General features: G+C 36.2%; 1 protein-coding gene across 1 annotated transcript in view; it reads right to left on the bottom strand.

Annotated features, from left to right (window-relative positions):
- The window catches only part of CASK (calcium/calmodulin dependent serine protein kinase), a 365,574-nt gene that overhangs the window by 61,015 nt on the left and 283,423 nt on the right, over positions 1-21,136 (bottom strand). Inside the window, exons 12-14 of the mRNA XM_037057119.1 lie at positions 19,339-19,416; positions 16,661-16,741; positions 8,399-8,587 (exon numbers count right to left, since the gene is read on the bottom strand). Coding sequence (XP_036913014.1) covers positions 8,399-8,587; positions 16,661-16,741; positions 19,339-19,416 — 348 coding nt within the window. The remainder of the gene's footprint in view (positions 1-8,398; positions 8,588-16,660; positions 16,742-19,338; positions 19,417-21,136) is intronic.

The raw sequence follows: 21,136 nt of genomic DNA, 5'->3' as shown, positions 1-21,136 counted from the left end.
TGACTGGGAATCAAACTGGCAATTTTTTGATTTGAGGGATGATGCACAATCAACTGATATACATTTGCTACGGCTGCCAATTATCTTTAAAAAAGATTTTGTTTATTTATTTCTAGAGAGAGGGGAAGGGAGGGAGAACGGGAAACATCAATGTGTAGTTGTCTCTTGCACTCCCCCGACTGGGAACCTGGCCTGCAACCCAGGCATGTGCCCTGATTGGGAATCGAACTGGTGACCCTTTGCTTCACAGGCTCGCACTCAGTCCTCTGAGCCACACCAGCCAGGGCTACCAATTATCTTTTAAAGAAATTTAAATGATAAGGATGTCCTTTTACATTCCTTATACTGTAGGTCTAATGAATTCTGTTTTGGTATGTCTGACAATGTTTTTATTTTACCTTTTGAAAGATACCTTTGCTGGATTTAGAACTGTAAATTGCGAGTTTTGTTTTAAACTTTCAGTACTTTAGTGATATTGCTCTTATTTGTACTGTTTCTGATACGGAATCTAATTTCATCCTCATCTTTGTTTCCCTGTATGTAACATGCCTTTCTTTTTTAACAACCACTTACTGTTTTTAAGATCTATTAATCATGGGTTCTAAGCAATTTGATTATGATGCAACTTGGTACTTTTTTCTTCATATTTGTGCTTCATTGTGGTTGTTGCAACTGCAGTTTTATAGTTTTCATCAATGAAAATATTCCAATGGTTGGAATATGTTCAGCCATTAGTTCTTTAAATATTTTTTCCATCAGTTAACATGCTTGCAGTTGTCTCACAGCTCAGTGATACTTTTAGTTTTGAAAAATCTTTTTCTAAAATTTTTATTTTTCAATTAAAGTTTATATTCATTATTCTCTATTAGTTTCAGGTGATTAGGTGATCATATACTTTACAAAGTGTTTCCCCTAATATTTCTAATACCCACCTAGTACCAGGCAGAGTTATTACATTATTGACTATTAAAATTATTTTTTCTCTTTATTTCATTCAAAGTCATGAAAAGCAAGGACCTACATCCAAGATTACTCTATCCAGCAAAGCTTTCATTTAGAATGGAAGGGCAGATAAAGCACTTCTCAGATAAGGTCAAGTTCAGGAGTTCATCATCACCAAGCCCTTATTGCATGAAATGTTAAAGGGACTTGTCTAAGAAAAAGAAGATTAAAAGTATGAACAGTGAAAGGACAGCAAACTCACAGTTATTAACAACCACACCTAAAACAAAAGCAAACTAAGTGGACAGCTATAACAGGAGTGGAGCCACAGAAATGGAGATCACATGGAAGGTTTTTAGCAAAGGGGAGTGGGAGAAGGAAAGGCAGGGAGAAGGTACAGAGAATAAGTAGCATAGACTATGGGGAGAAAATAAGACAGGAGGAGGGCAAGAATAGTATGGGAAATGTAGAAGCTAAAAAACTTGTGACACATGGACATGAACTAAAGTGGGGGAATGTGGGTGGGGGGGGTGTGCAGGGTAGAGGGGAATGAAGGGGGGAAATGGGACAACTGTAATGGCATACTCAATAAAATATATTATTAAAAATAAAATTATTTTTTCTCTTTATTTTAGATAATTATTTTGCTATCTTTGAATTCACTAATCTATTCTTTGGAAATGTCTAATCTGCCATTAATGCAATAGTGCATTTTTCTGCGAATTCAAATATCTTTGTCAGTTCTATGTCAGTTCTGATCGATTATTCTCCATATTATAGGTCACATTTTCCTGTCTCTTAATATGCCTCGTAATACTTGATTAGAGGCCAGATATTGTAAATTTTACCTTGTTGCATGCTAGGTATTTTTTATTCCTATAAATAGTCTTAAGCTTTTCTTCTGGGATATAGTTCAGTTACTTAAAATTAGTTTGACCCTTTGATCTTCCTTTCATTCTTTGTTAGGCAGGTCTGGAGTAATTTTCCATCCCTATTCCTCATTACTGAGGGAAGACCTTCCTGAGCACTCTATAAAATGCCCCACAAATTGGCTTTTCCAGTCTGGTGGTTGGGAATGGGCAGTTGGTGTTGGGCAATGTTGTCTCTAATCCTTTTGGATGGTCTTTCCTTATCTCTGGGTAGTTTCCTCTCAAAAATGTGCTGATCATTATTCAGAATACTTGAGGATGACTCTCTGTAGATCTCTGAGGTTCTCTCTCTGTGCAGCTCTCTTTTCTTCAGTACTCTTTCCTATGAACTTAAGATGCCTTGGTCTCCCCAGACTTTCAGTTCTATCTCCTCAGTTCAGGGAGTCTGCCTGCTTTGCATCAATTATACCTACTTGTGCTGTGGCCTGGAAACTCTCTCAAGTTAGTAAGATTAGGCAATCATAGGATTCATCTTGTTTGCTTCTTGTCTCTTAGGGGTTACTGTCCTTTATTGCCTGATGTTCAATATCTTGAGAACTGTTATTTTAGGTGAGAGGGTAAATCTGGTCCCTGTTAATCCATTTTGGCTCAGAAGTATAAGCTCCACATATGTGACACCACAATACTATTCTATGGAATAGATTACTTTTGGTTTTCTAATTAGTCACCATTATAAGACAAGCTTTCATAAATGTTATCTTTGCACTACACAGTTGATTCTAAGAATCACATAGGGGCCTTTTAAATGATACTGATTTTTAAACTCACTCTTTGGGTTTAGAGTCAGGAAGTCTGGAACGGAGCCCAGAAATCTAAATTTTTAATAAGTGCCCTTGAAAACTAATCTTGTATTTGAAATAATTAAGGGTAGGGGGACTGTGTCTTACCTTCTTCACTGCAGAGTAACATTCTGTTAGAAAAGTTCATAAAATATTTGAGATTTTATAATCTGGACTGTCTTAATTTGTACAGTTCTACAAAATATAACTTTGCATGGTTCCTATTTTGTAGTTCTTAAAAGTAGCAGGCATATTTCATTTCCCACTTATACTTTCAGTCAGCATGTATCATTACTGAGGGAGGTATTCTTGGAAAATGTAAATTAATATGTGAGGTAAATCTAATTTCATACGGGAAATGATAATATGATGGGGGTTCCATCCTTGAAATTACTAACTCAGTGAACTCATCCAGCCAACATTACCATGAACTTTCATGTGGCAGATACTCTGCTAGGTATAGTAGTAAATGAGATAGACAGGTCTATCATGGCTAGGGTAAGTTCACCTGAAACCAAATGAAGTTAACATTCATTATTTTGTCTGTCCCAAACATTTATCTGCAGAGAGGAATTGACTCATGTTCTCACTGTTCCCAAGTTCCCAAATTCTAGGAAAGAACTGGCCTACCTTGGGCTGGGTGCCTATTCCTGAACCTATCTCAGCTTGGAGTAAATCCCTGGCCTTTCCTTGTTTACATAAGTCTTTCCCCTATTGTCTAAGCTAGTTCAAGTTTGGTCTTTATCACCTGCAACTAAGGGTGTCCCGTACAATAAAAAAGTAATCACAAGTGCAATGTTACAATGAGAAAACAAGGGTGTAATGGGAGTATATCATCCTTGGAGGGTAAACCTAGTATAGTTGGATGCATTGCAGAAGTTCAAAAAACGCAAAGAGATCATATGGGTATATGTTGCATAGTAATATAATGCTTTTAATAAGATAACTAAGCAAGCAAATGAAGCTATATTAAATGTAATAGAGAACTATATTATTGAAGATACACATTTTCCATAAAGTAATTCCAATTTTTATGGAAAGTAGTCAACAGGAGAAGAAATACACATACCTTTTCTAGGATCATAGAACACAGAAGAGAGAAGGGCTTCTCTAAGGAGACTTTTAGGGGAGATTCAAGATGATTTTATTCTTTCTGAAAGAAGTAACTCAAGGACGCACTTTTATACTTTTACCCAGTCTATGTTTCTACATAGTCAACTTTCACATAAAAGACCAAGCATCTGTCACTGGGTTGCTTTAGAGCATGATGATCATAGGACACTTCTGGGCCACCTTCTTGTGGTCAATTTCATCTTCCTGTCTGCTTTGCTTGGCTCATCACCCCTTCACCCCTCTCTAATACAGCCTTTTCTCTTCTATAGCTGAATCCCAACTGTTCTTGTCAAACAAACTGTGCTAAACTGCATATCTGCTTGTTCAATGTAGGCAACCCTGTGGAAAGTGACCTCTGGAAAGGGCCCATGTCTTATCTGCTGGTATGTCGGTAGCATCTAATATAGTTATCTGCACATAGTAGACACTTAACAAACATGCTAAATGAATGAATGAATATGTAAAGTGAATGAATGGAATATTGGACTTTCAAGGCTGGGTGGGATCTTGGGGATCATTTAGTCAAGTATGCTTTTGGCAATACTTGCTACACAAAATATGAACAAATTGAGGTCAACTGACATAAAATGATTTGCCCAAGTTCCCCCAAAGCTGCTACTGCCCATGCTCTTAACCCAATGGGTTGCTTGGAGAGCACCAGAAGGGGTGAGGTAATTTGCATGTCCCCTGCCTGCTATAAGTGCTGGGACAATACAGTACAACTGGCAAAGAACAGTAAATGAAAATCACAACCTGAAATGTCTACAGTTGAGGGCTGTCTAGAAATTGCAGTCACAGAGTCACTGCTCTGTAACTCTTCCTTTAATTTGCAGAGCAACTGGGCAACTTTCTTAAGTAGGTAGTTTGTTTTTCTATATACATCTTGATATCCCTTTTCTATGCTCTAAGAAAAAGATATGAATGCATTAAATTTGAATTTTTCCCTACAGATATGATTCCTCCCCCAAACTTGGAACTTTCTCAATATTCCATCTCAGTAGGTAGCATCACTGTCTATCCAGTTGTGAAAACCTAAGTTTAGGGTCACCCTTAATACTTCCTTCTCCATTGTAAATCCATTATCGAGGTCTATTGATTTTACTCTTTTGTTAAATCTTTCTACTTCATTCCATTTGATATCCATCGTTCTAGTTCACAGTTCCATCTTCTCCCCCCATACCCACTCTTGTTCTCATCTAATCCATTCTCCAGACTGATTTCTCTAATAAAAATCTGCTCTTATCTCCTTGCTTAAAATGCTTCGATAGCTTTCTCATGTTTTTATGATAAAGAATAAAATCCATAACATCTTTCAACATTTGTGTGGTCCTGTTCCTGCCACTCACCTTGTTTTCTACAGTCCAGTCATGGTTCCTTTTTTCCATTCTAAACTATGCTAAGAGCCTTTTTATTTCCACATTTCTGCACATGCTCCCTGGTTGGCCTGGATGGTCTCTGCTCTGCCCTACATACCTTGGGCCTTTTTTGATCTGTCCAATGAACTGTGTGTTAATGTGTTAATTCTATGAGAATGTGTTAATTCCAATGTGTTAATTCTATGAGAATGAGGTAAGAGTTAGCATAAATTCTATTTCAATGCTATTCCTAAGCACTGAGAAAATTAATTCATATTAAATAAGTAGATGTGAATGGAATTCCTTTCATGGATAGAATTCCTTGGAAGCAAGTAATTGCATGGTCCATCTTCTTTCAGCAACATTATTCAATTCTTTGAATGTCTTCCTAATTAGTCTTCTTTTAAATTTGTTTAAGGTAAAAGATCTGGAAACTGTGAAACTTATAAAAGAATCATTTTAACAATGTCATTATACATTTACTTTTTAAAGTATGTATATTTATTTATTTAAAAAATATATTTTATTGATTATGCTGTAACAGTTGTACCATTTTTTCTTCCCTTTATTCTCTTCCACCCTGCACCACCCACTCCCTCCAGCATTCACTGCCCTTGGTTTATGTCCATGGGTTGTACATATAAGTTCCTTGGCTTCTCCATTTCCCATACTACTCTTAACAACACCCTGTCTATTTTGTATCTAACATTTATTCTTGTTAATCCCTGTACCTTTTCCCTCATTCTCTCCCTTCACTTCCCCCACTGATAACCCTCCATGTAATCCTGTTCCTGTTCTAGTTGCTTAGTTTTTTTTTTTAGGTTCAGTTGTTGATAGTCATGATTTTGTTGTCATTTTACTGTTCATATTTTTGATCATCTTCTTTTTCTTAGATAAGTCCCTTTAACATTTCATTTAATAAGGGCTTGGTGATGATGAACTCCTTTAACTTGATGTTATCCGGGAAGCACTTTATCAGCCCTTCCATTCTAAATGAAAGCTTTGCTGGATAGAGCAATCTTGGATGCAGGTCCTTGCCTTTCATGACTTGGAATACTTCTTTCCAGCCCCTTCTTGCCTGTAATGTTTCTTTTGAGGAATGAGCTGACAGTCTTATGGGCACTCCTTTGTAGGTAACTGTCTTCTTTCCTCTTCCTGCTTTTAAGATTCTCTCCTTACCTTTAATCTTGGATAATGTAATTATGATGTGCCTTGGTGTGTGCTTCCTTGGGTTCAACTTCTTTGGGACTCTCTGAGCTTCCTGGACTTCATGGAAGTCTATTTCCTTTGCCAGATTGGGGAATTTCTCCATTATTTGTTCAAATAAGTTTTCAATTTCTTGCTCTTCCTCTTCTCCTTCTGGCACCCCTATGATTTGGATGTTGGAATATTTAAAGTTGTCCTGGGGATTCCTAAGCCTCTCCTTATTTTTTGAGTTCTTGTTTCTTCATTCTGTTCTGGTTGAATCTTTATTTCTTCTTTCTGTTCCAAATAACTGATTTGAATTTCCTTCCTGTCACTATTGGCTCCCTGTATATTTTCCTTTATTTCACTTTGCATAGCCTTTGCTTCTTCCTCTATTTTGCAAACATATTCAACTATTTCTGTGAGCATCCTGATTACCAGTGTTTTGAACTGTGCATCTGATAGGTTGGCTATCTCTTCATTGCTTAGTTCTATTTTTGAAGCTTTGATCTGTTCTTTCATTTGGGCCATATTTTTCATTGTCTTGGTGCACCTGTTACTATCAAGGGGCGGAGTCTTTGGTATACACCAGGGCAGGGCAGGGCATGTTATTGCACTGGGTCGTGAATGTGGGAGAGGGGTCAGAGAGGGAACACTGTGGTCGTGAATGTGGGAGAGGGGTCAGAGAGGGAACAATGTCATTTGCTTGGCTCTGGGCTGGCTTTCAATTACTTTGTCTGCTGCCCCAAAGCAAATTTGGCCTTTCTGGTGCTGATTCCAAGGTGGGTGGTTTTGTGTATGTTCTAGGACTCCATGGGTCTCTCCAATGGACTTTCTTGTGAGTCTGGGAGTTTCTTCCACTGCCACAATCCCCATAGGTTTTTATAGCCAGAGGGTTTTTTTTTTTTTTTTTTTTTTTTTTTNTGATGGTTTTTTTTTTTTTTTTTTTTTTTTTTTAGCCAGAGGTTTTTGAGGCTTTGTTTTCCTATGCTGGAACCCTGGGTTGCGTTATCTGTCTCGCTCCCAAGTTGTTCCTCCCAGTTTATCTGCATGCAAATGGGGGACTGCCCTGGTCCTCTAGCCACTGCCTTGCTGCATGTCCTCTCTGATCCTCCTATAAGTCTGGATGAATGTTTCTTTTTTAACTTCCTGGTTGTCAGACTTCCATACAGGTCAATTTTCTGGCAGTTATGGTTATTTTTTGTTTTTAAATTTGTTGTTGTCCTTCTTTTGGTTGTACAAGGTGGCAATGTATATCTACCTAGGCCTCCATTGTGGACAGAAGTCCTTAAAGCATGGATATTAAAAAAAAAAATTATTTATTGACTTTAGTGTGAGAGAGAAAGGGGGGAGAGAGAGAAACATGGATCTGTTGTTTCACTTATTTATGTATTTGTTGGTTGATTCTGATCAGGGACTGAACCTGCAACCTTGGTGTATTGGGGTGATACTCCAACCAACTGAATTACCCCGCTCACTTTTTCAAAAACAATACCAGTATTTCAAAATGTCTCCCCCTTTTTTGTTGCCCTAGATGTTTTCACACTCTGGGGTAATGTACCAGTATATATTCTTCTTTTTTTTTGTTTTTATTTTTGGTAAAGCTGAAGAGCAATTCCTTTTTTAAAAGATTTTTATTTTTATTTATTTTTAGAGAGAGGGGACAGGGGGAAGAAAAGAGGAAGAGAAACATGGCTGTGAGAGAGAAATATCAATTTGTTGCATCTTGTACATGCCCTGACCTGGGACTGAACCTGCAACCTAGGCATATGCCCTGACTGGGAGTTGAACCAATGGCCTTTAGCTTTGCTGGACAGTGCCCAACCAACTGAGCCACACCAGTCAGGGCTGGAGAGCAATTCTAAAAGAAGAGGTGGGAAGGAGAATCAATATGCCTTAAGCATGATGTCATCACAACAATTCTGGGCAGCAGTGGGGGATGCCTGTGGTAAAATGAGGATCTGGAAACTGATTTCTTTAAAACTATTCATGCCCTCCTTTTGTCCCCACCTACTAGCAGTATAGGTTGAAGTTAGCTGCTCTAACTCATGCTGTCATTTTATGAGAATATAGAAAACTTTGTTTCCCTACTTACCATTGGTTCATCTGTGTTCTTTTGGAACTGAACCAGCCGAACTCTGGTCACATTCTCCATATCCATGTCTCCATTAGCGCTCTCTGGAGAATCACCATTTAAATAGGGAGAAGTGGGAGGAGGTGTGACCCTCAATGCTTCATCACTGTAAACTTCATGTGCCACTACATCATGAGTCTGAAGTAAGGCCTAGTATTTTATGAAGAAAGTACAATATTAATAGTAGCACTATTCCAGCAGAAATCTAGTCTATAAAGACACATAAAATTATTCTTTGCCTCTTAAAGGTATATCTCATCTACAGAGGACTCATAGTCCATTATACCTAGATACAACTATGCCCTGGTTTCTTTATGACAAATAATTATGATAAATTAAAAAATGAACAAATAAATGAATGAGTAAATCAATGAATGCATGTGTTTGTTGATTACCTGGGTTAGAGGTACTGTCTGTTGCTATAAGAAAGTACCAACTAACTTGTTCAAATAAAGGCTGACATAATGCAATTTCAAATAATTTAGCAGAAAGAATCATCTGTAAATAGAGATGCCAAATTTGTGCTGGGGCTTAAAATGAAAACAAATGAAAAAATAAACTGCAATAATTGATGTGCTGAGCAACTATCTTTCATTGATGGTATTAACAATAACTGTTATATAACCCAAAGGATAAAGATAATTTATAACATATGACTTAGTAAAATAAATAAAAAACACATGTGTACCTGAAAATTTTTTTCCAAAATATCACATGATACAGAGCTCAAAATCTAATCCTACCTGATATTTTTATTCATTTCTACTTTTTGGAGCACCTGACTAAATGACACATAAGTTGACAATTATCATTATGACTTCCTTTTGCAAAGTCTGTTAACAAAGAAAAAGTGATTTCTTTGTATTGATATCTGCATATGTCATCTTGGTGGAATTGGATAACAAATACCCCTTGTTTTCCCTAAAAGTGAATGTTCATCTACATACTGTGCTTTTGATGCCATCACAAAAAAGTTTTTAATAAGCATGAATATTTGGACATTTCTACTTTAAAGAGAATTTTACAGCTGACTATAGGTATGTTTGGAGCTTTATACCAATTATATTTTCTTGTGTGCTAACTATAAATACAGTTCTGTTTTAATTTGTGATCTGTGTAATAATGAAATATCTTGTGATAATAAAATGCAATTAAAATTGCTTTAAAATATTACTCTTAGCATCTCAAATTAAGCTATTGAATTAAAAGGCTTATCAAAGTTATGACTTGGCTATTTTAATTTTAAGCCATGTATATGAGGCAAAAAACAAAGTAACAATGCAGTGAAATTACAAAGAAGATGGTGTTGATTTGTTATTAATAGAGCATGTGCTTGAAGCCATATATGCATTTGGGTTGCTAATGGAAATGGCAAATATCTCCAAGATTTCAGAGGGCTGGTTGAAACTGGGGTCTGGGTGACGGGCTCCACAACGACCCTAGGGATTCTGGCTTTCTGACCACTGCCTGACTATACCCTGTGCTGGTACCCTAAGCCCAAGTGTGAAGGTTGTGCTATGGGTAAATGCCCATTTTTCTGGTTTAATTATGGCCACTTAAGAGACTAAGGGCAGAAAGCAAAAATCAATAACAGACAAACTGAAAAACTTCATCTGCTTAAATTAATTGTATCAATTATAGATGTCTTCCATAATTAGTAAGTTTTATTGTATTTTGTTTTATTTTTTTATCCTCACTCAAGGACATGCCTATTGATTTTAGAGAGAGGGGAAGGGAGGGAGGGAGAGAGAGAGGGAGAGAAACATCAACTGGTTGCCTTTCGTACATGCCCCCACCCCAGCTGGGACTGAACTTACAACCTAGACATGTGCCTTGACCAGGAATTGAACCCATGACCTCTTAGTTTATAGGACAATGCTTCAATCAACTGAGCCACACCAGCCAGGGCCACAGTTAGTGGATTTTTAAAAACATACTTTGTTGACTGGAGCATATGATCCTCATACATAGTCAGGTAAACAGAGAACCAAGCTTTTATTAGGTTATAATGCCAGTTACACAGGTTGGAGAAAGTGTTTACACTGCTTTTTGTCAATTATTTCCATCTATCCTTTTAAATATATAAGCAAACACTTGTATTTTAATGTACTACTTATAAGGAAGGATAAAGTCACAATCACAAAATCCTGCTCAAATTGAAATTTAAAAGAAAAATTGTTAAATATGTAATAATATAAAGACATACTTGATATTAACTACAATTTGCCACTGTAAAAGACTACTACCACAAAACAAAACTTAATGCAAACCTCCAATGTATATGTAAACAGAAAACATGGGGCCTCTTAACAGATTGTTTTTATTTTTAAAAAATTAAAAAAAATTATTTTAGAGAGAGGGGAAGGGAGTGAGTAGAGAGAGGAACATTGATTGGTTGCCTTCTACAAGCACCCCAATAGGGGCAGAGCACAGAACCAGCAACCTTTTGGTTTGCAGTATGATGCTCAACCAACCAAACCATGCTGGCCAGGGCAACAGATTGTTTTTAAAAAGCCATTAAAAGAGTATGCCAATAAAAACCCCATCAGGGGCTTTAAAAAAATCTTACCCGAGGATATGTTTTTATTGATTTTAGAGTGAAAAGAAGAGAGGGAGAGAGAGAAACATTGATCGGTTGCTTCTCATATGTGTCCCGACTAGGGATCAAACCAGCAACCTGGGTATGTGCCCTGAGTAGGAATTGAACTTGCAACCTTTTGGTATATGAGACAATGCTCCAACCAACTGAGCCTCCTGGCCAGGGCAGGAAAATCAAAGTTTAAATATTTTTCTTCAAATATGTAATGAGGGATGACTGAGCAATTGTCACTAAGCTGAATAAGAATTATGTAATAGGAAAGAAACACTTTCATTTTTTTGTACTGTAAGGATACAGACAAAACAACTAGCAACTTCAGATGGGTAAAAAAAATCTGACTAGTTTTAAATGAATAGAAAAAAATACTAATTTCGGGTTCAAAAAGTAGTTTCTCTGGCTTCTTTTATTTTTAGTCATCACCCGAGGATATGTTTATTGATTTTAGAGAGGAAGATAGGGAAAGAGAGAGGGTGAGATAGAGAAAGGGAGAGAGAAAGAAAGAGACATCAATGTGAGAAACATCAATCAGTTGCCTCTGGCAAGCACCCTGACCAGAGATCAAATCAGCAATCTTGTGTTGTACTAGACAATGTCCCAACCAACTGAACCATCTGGCCAGGGCTCCTCTGGCTTATTAATTACAAATCATAAAATTTACCTCTTAATGAGAATTTCATGACAACCTAAGGTGATTTTAACCATTTTGTTTTTTGGAAAGTATGATACAAATTTGCTTTTAAAAACTTCTGTTTTAGATCTGATATCTTAAAGACAAAAAATAAAGTATTAACTTTATTAATATTTGTCTTTATCTTTACTGTTTTATATTTTACAATTGCAACAACCAAAAGATCTCTTCTTTTGAAAAAACCAGTCTTTCAAATGGAATAACTGAAAAAGGGACTAGTGTGATAATATTTTTTCCAAGACCTTTAGAGTACAGATTTTAAATAATCTTTTAAACTTACACTTACTCTTCCTTGAATTACTGTAAATATTTACAAGTATCTGCATTTGTAAGTCTGAGGTAACTCAATGTGAAATCCTCATGTTTCAATGATCAGAAAATGAAGGAAAAGCCAGATAACTGAACATATAACTATGAAATTATAAATATAATTTATATTTAGAATAAATAAGAATAACCCCCAAACCTTGGCATAATAACAACATGTTATAAGCATTAAAGTATTTCCCTTTAGCTTTTAATATTGCTTTAAAAATATTAAGATTTTGAAACCATGATTTTACAATGTTTATAAGACAGAAAATTTCTGCAATTTTTAAATATCATTTTGATTTTTCAATTATATTGGCATACATTATTATATCAGTTTCAGGTATACACATTATATAACTTACTAAGTGATCATCCCTATAAATCTAGTACCCATTGGACATCATGCATAGTTAGAATATTTTTGACTATATCCCCTATGTTGTAGTTTACATCTCTATGACTATTCTGTAACAACTTACTTATATTTCTTAATCCCTTCACCTTTTTCACCTATCCCTCCAAACTCCCTTCCATCTGGCAACCATCAAAATGACAACCCACTTTTAAGAGCATGGGTTTTAGAGCCAGGAAGAACTGTATTTTGAACTACATGAAGGCCACTTACTATGTGAGTGACCTCAAGCAAGCCCCTTTACCTTTCAAGGACATAGTTTCCTCTGTGAAGTGTAAAAGGGGTTAATCACACCACCTGACATCCCATCCATCAGCAAGTCCTGTCATAGTCAACCATCTGTGATGTAGAATCTAAAGTTGTCAATTTTCTACCACCCCCATCCTTCTCCAAGCCTCTACCACTTTTCATATCAGCCTCTGAACTGGCTTTCTTCTTTTAACTCTTATCCCCCTATAGTCCATTCTCTACACATCAGGCCCAGCAACCTCTAAACCACAGATCTGATAATATTTTCCTGCTTGCAATCACTCAGTGCCATCCTACAGCAATCAGGAGAAAATCCAGACTCCTTACCATGGCCTGGAAGGACCTATCTTCTAGCTCTTCTTGTACCACTTGCTTTATTTTTCACTGTGTCCCAGCCACAATGGCCTTTTTTCTGTCCTTTGACCCTACAAAGCTCCTCCCTGCCTCTGGGCCTTTGCTTCTGTTCTTCCCCAGGCTTGCCCATTTAGAAGAATGGTTTTTTCACATAACAAGTCTTAGTTCATGTGTTAACTGCTCATAAGGGCTTTCCCCTGACTATCTAAAGTAGCTTCCACTTTATTATCATCTGTACCCCACTATCCTTTCTTTTTTCATAGTTATTATCATTATATGAAATTATCTTGTTAGTTTTCCTGCTTACTATTTGTCTCTTGCCCACCTATCCATCCTCACAACCACCCCCACTAGAATGGAAGTTCCACGAGGGCAGGGACCTTATTTGTCCTATTCACCACTATCCTTGGTGCCTAGTGTGGTTCCTGGCACACAGTAGGAATTACATATTTGATAAATGAATGAAAATATCTTTTAAGCATCTAGCTATTCAAAAATTATAAGAACTATTTATTATTTCTGAAAATGCATACTAATAGCAACACACACATTAACTTCTCTCTGACTTCAGAAAAGCAAAATAATCAAGGCTTTGAAGGTAGGCAAGTTGTGAGACATGGAGATATCTGAGCATTAATGATTTTGAAAAAACCCTTAGCCTTAAAAAGGCTCTTATTTGGGTATATATTAATTCCTTTATTTAGCTTACATAAAATCTGAAAGATTTACTGGTCTCAAGTGGCCATATATCATTCTTTGACTTGAGCTAAAGTCATTTAGCAATTTATAGAATGACATGTCTATCAAAAAATGTTCAGGTTTGTATCTATGGAAAACACACTGCACAGAACAGTTGAGGTGAGGCTAATCTATCTGCAAATGGGCAAGTTCCTAACCGATTCAGTTTTTAAAAAGATTTTATTTATTTATCTTTAGAGGGGAAGGGAAGGAGAGAGGGAGAGACATATCAATGTATGGTTGCCTCTCATGCATTCCCTGCTGGAAATTGGCCTGCAACCCAGGAATGTGCCCTGACTGGGAATCGAACCGTGATCCTTTGGTTCATAGGCCCGCACTCAATCCACTGAGCTACACTAGCCAGGGCCTATTCAGTTTTACTGAGAACATACTATATATTGTACATATGATAAGACACTATGGAGTAACTAATAATGTTCATTAGCTAACATTTATTAGGCATCAAGCATGTATCAGGCATTGTGCTAAGCATGGTAGCTATACCATCTACTTAATTCTTCTTCCAACTTCATAAAGCTGGCTCAGAGAGTCAGAGTTCAGAGTTGAGGGTGGCAAGGCTGGAGTTCAATCCCAGATCCATCTGAACCCACAGCTTTAACCACTTTTACACTATATAAGACATTATGGCTAAAGGGAAATTAATTACAATATGGGGAAACATGGCTTACACATATGAAACAATCAGAGAACAAGATAATATTATGTAAAGATAATTAACTCCTGACATTGTGATTTATCAAACTTGAGGAGACCAGTAAGGCAAGGAGTTTCTTCATTTTCTTGGTCTGTGCAACAGATAATAACAACTATTAAATACCATCACAAATTCAGCCCTGACTCATGTGGCTCAGTAAATTGAGCACTGGCCTGTGAACTGAAAGGATGCAGGTTTGATTCCCAGTCAGGGCACATGCCTGGGCTGCGGGCCAGGCCCCCAGTTTGGGGTGCATGAGAGGCAACCACACAGTGATGTTTCTCTCCCTCTCTTTCTCATTCCCTTCTCCTCTCTCTAAAAACAAATAAATAAAATCTTTAAAAAATAAATTCAATGAGAACAACCAAGCTGAGGTGACACATTCCCATTCACTGGGGATGGGACCTGCTTCAGTATGTCAGCACGTATTAGAATGTTCCACAGGTGAATACAAACAGGTACAGTTGGAACCTGGTTTCCTGTAATTCACTTGAGAGTGCTGCTACCATATGGAATCAAGTCAAATATTCTCAAGGATTATACTTGACTTCAGCCTTTCACATTTGGGTGGGAGAGTTAGGGTGAATATGGTTATTGTTTCTTCTTAGGTGGTCACTTTGAGGAAAAATTTCTACTTTAAGGAAAAATTCTACTTCAATGCCTAGGTAAATGTTTTAACACACTGTATCACACAGTACAATGTACGTCAAAATTCACAGTCACTGATATGATGCACTTATACTGTTACTGTTATTGTTAAAATTTCACCTCATAGTAGTAAAAAGAACATACCTTTTAAGTCAGATTTTCTCCCAAAGGGCAGTCACTTGGATTTTCCATTTTCCACACATATTCCATATATACTGATGTGTCTAATGTTTTATTTTTTGGTTAAATTATTTTATTGTTGTTCAATTGCAGTTGTCTGTATTCCCCCCCCCCCCAAATACACCTCCCTCCTTTGCTTCCACCCTCCCCCTTGGTTTTGTCCATGGGTCCTTTATAGTAGTTCCTGAAAACCCTTCTCCCCATTGTCCCCTCCCTGCTCCCCTCTGGCTATTGTTAGATTGTTCTTAATTTCAATGTCTCTGGTTGTATTTTGTTTGCTTTTTTCTTTTGTTGATTATGTTCCAGTTAAAGGTGGGATCATATGGTATTTGTCCCTCACTGCCTGGCTTATCTCACTTAGCATAATGCTCTCCAGTTCCCTCCATGCTGTCACAAAGGAGCTCCTTCTTTCTCTCTGCTGTGTAGAATTCTATTGTATAAATGTACCACAGCCTTTTGAACCTGATGTGTCTAAAGTTTTAAAAATGTTTTATTTAATATAAATTTCCATCTGTAATCATGCTTTTGAATTGCAGTTAGGTAGACAACTTATGAACCTTCTCTACAGAAAAGTATCTCATCTATTTTGAGTTCTGTTTAGCCATTTAGCTTTGTAATAATTGACTAAATACAGGTGCTATCCCATTTAAATAGTAGAAATGAATGAAGAAAAGTATAAGAGTTCTGCATTGTGAAGATATGTAATTACTGTAATATATCACCTATGTTCAGAGAATTTTTTATTAGTAAGAACTGTCTCCATCCAGTTTGAGCTCTCTGTGGTTTAAGAAACATAAACAGCTCTAATGACTTAAGTACTACCATGTAGGAAGCAAATTCCTTGTCTGATGGCCACATGGTATTTGAAGAGCCACCTCAAAAACAGCAGCTTTACAACTGTGACACAAGTAAACAAAAGAATATCAATGCATTTGGTATTAGTTTGTATTGTAATTTTAACAGTCTGATACATGAATAAAGATGTGTTTGATGAAGATGGTTGTTTTATGAGGATTATAAAATACTTTTTAAAAAAAGGTAAAGGGGAATAAGACATACAAACTTCCAGTTATAAAATAAATAAGCCATGGGGATGTAGTGTACAGCACAGGGAATATGTCAATAATATTGTGATACCTTTGCATGTTGACAGATGGTTACTAGACATTGTGGTGATCATTTTATAAGGTATATAAATGTTGAATCACTATGATGTATAACTGAAACTAATGTAATGTTGAATGCTAACTATACTTTAATAAAAATAAAAAACATTAAAAACTTCTTTTGAAAGACAGGTTTTAATTCTGTGGAAGTTTGTTACTTACCATGAAATGAGGTTGTGTTAAAATACGCTTTAGTTCCTTCGCATCATTATTCTCAGGGTAACATGAAATTTCTTCCAATACCTAAAAAATAAAAAATAAGCAAGATATGGCCCTGCCTGGTGTAGCTCAGTGGGTTGAGCACGGGCCTGCGAACCAGAGGATGGTGGTTCAATTCTCAGTCAGGGCACATGCCTGGGTTGCAGGCCAGTTCCCGGCAGGGGATGCATGAGAGGCAACCATACATTGATGTTTCTCTCCCTCTCTCCTTCCCTTCCCCTCTAAAGATAAATAAATAAAATCTTAAAAAATATATAAAAATAAGCAAGATATGTAATAGTACAGAAAGGATGCAAAATTTTAAAAATACAGGAGTCTTTTAAATTAAAAAATTATGAGTTTTTGACAGAAAAATAATTATATTGGAAAAACAATATTTTATTCAAAGGTTATTAATATATAAAAGAACTATATTGATGACAATGACAATTAAAAAATTGTTATAATAGTCCTTGCCTCAATTATCCAATGATAACTCAAAAGGTTATTGAAAATACAAAATAGTAGTGTACAACATATTTATTACAAGTGTAACTTAATTAACTTAATGGTAAGTTATCTCTGCAAACTTTTTTCCAAACTCACCAAAAGGAATCTGTAATAAAAGTTAATACCAGTTTTATTTTACATTAACAAAATTGTCAATTTCTTTTATAATGATTAAAGTGACACAGGTTCAAATAAAAACAAATTAAAGGAGAAAAACAGGAGTAATTTTCTTTGCAGCCTGGCAGAATCAATGTTATTCTCCACATTCATCTTCTCACTTAGACAGAACCACTGCTCTGCCAATGGTTCCTAGGATTAATTGCCAGGGCATCCAAGAGAATAATAATAAAAAAACACATTTCTCTTTCCACTGAAATATTCTTCACTAATTAGTTGTTAGCATTTTCTCTATACAGGTAAAAATGATTGTTTTCAAATGAAATTGTTCTCCAAAAGCTATCCCTTACCACCAAGATGGAGTTTACACATTTAAAATCTGATCACGTGACATGAGCCCCCGGTTAACTTCTGTTGTCTTTCAAAGTAAACAAACCACTATGATTAACTGTAGATGGCTGGACTTACAGAGTGGTTATACAAATTGCATTCAATTCCAAAAGTTGAACCAGTCAAGGATTGCTTCAGCAGGACCGGATGCCAGGGGCACAAAAGTCATCCATTGAGTAGGAACCTCTCATCTCCCCTTGAAGAATCTTAATACCATGGCAGGAAGGAATGTTTCGAGGTCACTCAGCCTAAGGCTTAGGTTTCAGCAGTATACCTAAGTGCTACTCAACCAATTCAGGGAACAAATGGACAAATAGAAACTACAGGGTTTCTTTGTTATCTAAATGCACTCTCTCTGCTTCCCTACCACTCTCACAATCTATAATTTTAAACACAGAGCTGTGGTCTCCTAAGTAAGAGAGGACTTCTCTTGGCTGGTGCCCTGACCTGACGTGGGCAGGCCTCGAAGCCCCCTGTCCTAGGTCTTGTTTCTCAATAAATATATGGTATTTTACAGTATAGGTCTTGGGTTTAAAATCTTCCAGGGAAGAAATGATATCTTTCATATTCTTTTTCTAAAAAGATTTTTAAACTTTATTTTTAGAGAGAGGAAGAAAGAGAGGGAGAGAAACATCACTGTGAGAGAAACATTGATAGGCTGTCTCCAGGGATGGAGCTGCAACCACAGCAGGTGCCCTGACTGGAATTCAGCAACCTTTTGCTTTGTGGAATGACACCCAACAACTGAACCACAATGGTCAGGGTTGTCTTTTATATTCCTTCACTTAGTAACCTCACTTTATAAGAAACAAACTTTTTCAAAGAGAAATGTTTATTTGCATGAAGACTTTTATTACGTCAAAAAGTGAAAAAAAAACCCACTAAATATCTAACAATGGGGGAATTGCTAATTCACTATAATTTAGTAATAACAAAGAAAAATTAGGCCATCATTAGAACTTATATTTAGTGTATAAAGACCAAGTGGAAACATGAAAAATGCTCATTATATAATGTTAGGTTAAAAAAAGATACATTTTGATTGTAACTATATAAAAATTTATTTGCAATGAATAGTGACTGGAAAGTTTGGAAAAGAAAAATTCATCCACAATCCCATTACCTTAATACAGTATTTTTCATTTTCATTTTATTTTCCAAGCTTTCTGCAATATTATATTTCTATATTTAAAAAGTTTTAAAGTCTGTGGCAGATACACATCAACCAACAATTTACAGAAATGAGTTATCTCTGAACTTAGATGCTACAGATATTTAATTAACTTTCAAACATTACCACCTTAAGAAAGCAACTCAAATTTTGAGAGCATGTGTATTTTCACCAAGTGCAATAAAATAACTTTTTTTTAAAAAAAGGAAAGCAAAATTAATATATTAACGTGTTCAAGTTTACATAGCAGAACCAGAACTAGAAATCTAGGCAACGTTGCTCTGTGATTTTTTCTCTTTTGTATGTAAATGCTAAGTGATAAACTTAGAAATGCTAAATCTGAGTATAATGGTTCAACTATGACTCCAAGGAAACTGCTTCCTGTGCCGTAGAAATGTTTTCAACAAAGGCAGCAATTATGTACCCAGATGTGTTTATAAAATATGTCACTTACCTCTTTGGCTCTCTGTACTGCATCACTTGGAGGATTCCTGATTTGTGGTGAGGACTTTGTGTTAATTTTGTCATACAGCTAAAAGCAAAGAAGAAAATCCAGTCAACATTTATCATTCTTTGCTAAAAGTCAGAGCTTCGTATTTATTATTTCGCTAAACAATATTTTCCTCTTAAAAAGGCAGGCTGATGATTTCAGTGGGATCTTCTTGTTAATCATCTCTTGTTCATTCAAGGAAACTTGATGAAATATGAGCCATATGCATACCTTTTAAAAAAATCATCTTTGAAGAGATGGTCCAAAATTCTGTCAAAGTGGCAATTGCCTTGTCATTTTAAATTCATCAATATTTCAGTAATCACAGTACTTTTTCCTCTGATAGAAGCAACATTTAGTAAGATGAATATAGAGTAACTTGAAAGAATGCTTTCTGGCCAAGATGCAACTGAAGGAATTTTCACAGAAATCTACATCTTGGGAAAGGGCAAACCCAACTCCTTCTAGGAAGGAATGTTCTCACAAAAGGTTTGTGCTTATTTTACTAGAGATGTTCATTAACAGTATCAGTGCTGGTGCCCTTACACAGGAAATCAAGGACATAAACTTTTTCCCTTTTGAATTTGAAAGTCACAGAATATGAGAAGACACTGGAAGAATCTAAATATATTTTAAAAATGCCACACATTTAAATGATTCAAAATTTTAAGTTTCTTAAGAAAATTACTTCATTAGAGAGAAATCTCTGTAGTGTAGAAATACAGTTGAAATGTTGATTTCTACCTCAGTTGAATTGTCTCATTCAATAATCTGGTTTGAAAAATGACAAGTTAAAAATGATCTTGGCTGGTCTGCCACTTCTATTTCCTAACTTCTCTAAAATATGTGGTAGTTTTGAGGCAGTTGATTTTTGTCCTTTTTTAACTCCCCTACTATGCACAACCATGCTAGTGGAGAGGTCCTTACTGATCTGCCCCCCGGTAAGGATCAGTAAGCTAAAAACAACATATTTAAAATATATAAAACTTACAAAACAGAAATAGTCATCACCTGACATGTCATAATATTGATAATTGAACAAAATTAAAAAGTACATGAACAATACAAAGATTTTAAAAACTCCTGAATGCTACTGTTTGAAAAAAAAAAAACCAACTTAGAGCCTTTACAGGTTGATGGCACTATCACCTTATAATGCCTAATTCCATCATGAAAAGTTTTGTCTTTTTAAAAAATATATTTTATTGATTATGCCATTATAGTTGTCCCATTTCCCCTCTTCATTCCCCTCCACCCTGCACACCCCCTCCGACCCACATTTCCCCCTTTAGTTCATGTCCATGTGTCATAAGTTCTTTAGCTTCTACATTTCCCATACTATTCTTGCCCTCCCTGTCTATTTTCTACCGTCTATGCTACTCATTCTCTGTGCCTTCTCCCCCCGTCTTTTCCTCCCACTCCCCTGTTGCTAACCCTCCATGTGATCTCCATTTCTATGGTTCCACTCCTGATCTAGCTGTCCACTTAGTTTGCTTTTGTTTTAGGTGTGGCTGTTAATAACTGTGAGTTTGCTCTCCTTTCACTGTTCATATTTTTTATCTTCTTTTTCTTAGATAAGTCCCTTAAACATTTCATACAATAAGGGCTTGGTGATGATGAACTCCTTGAATTTGACCTTATCTGAGAAGCACTTTATCTGCCCTTCCATTAGAAATGAAAGCTTTGCTGGATAGAGCAATCTTGGATGTAGGTCTTTGGATTTCATGACTTGGAATATTTCTGTCCAGCCCTGTCTTGCCTG

The sequence above is a fragment of the Sturnira hondurensis genome, unplaced genomic scaffold (genome assembly GCF_014824575.4).
Source record: "Sturnira hondurensis isolate 20B ecotype Veracruz unplaced genomic scaffold, ASM1482457v3 Scaffold0009449, whole genome shotgun sequence".
Lineage (NCBI taxonomy): Eukaryota > Metazoa > Chordata > Mammalia > Chiroptera > Phyllostomidae > Sturnira > Sturnira hondurensis.
Note: the sequence above shows the minus strand (reverse complement) of the source record. Positions and strands in the feature narration are given on the sequence as shown.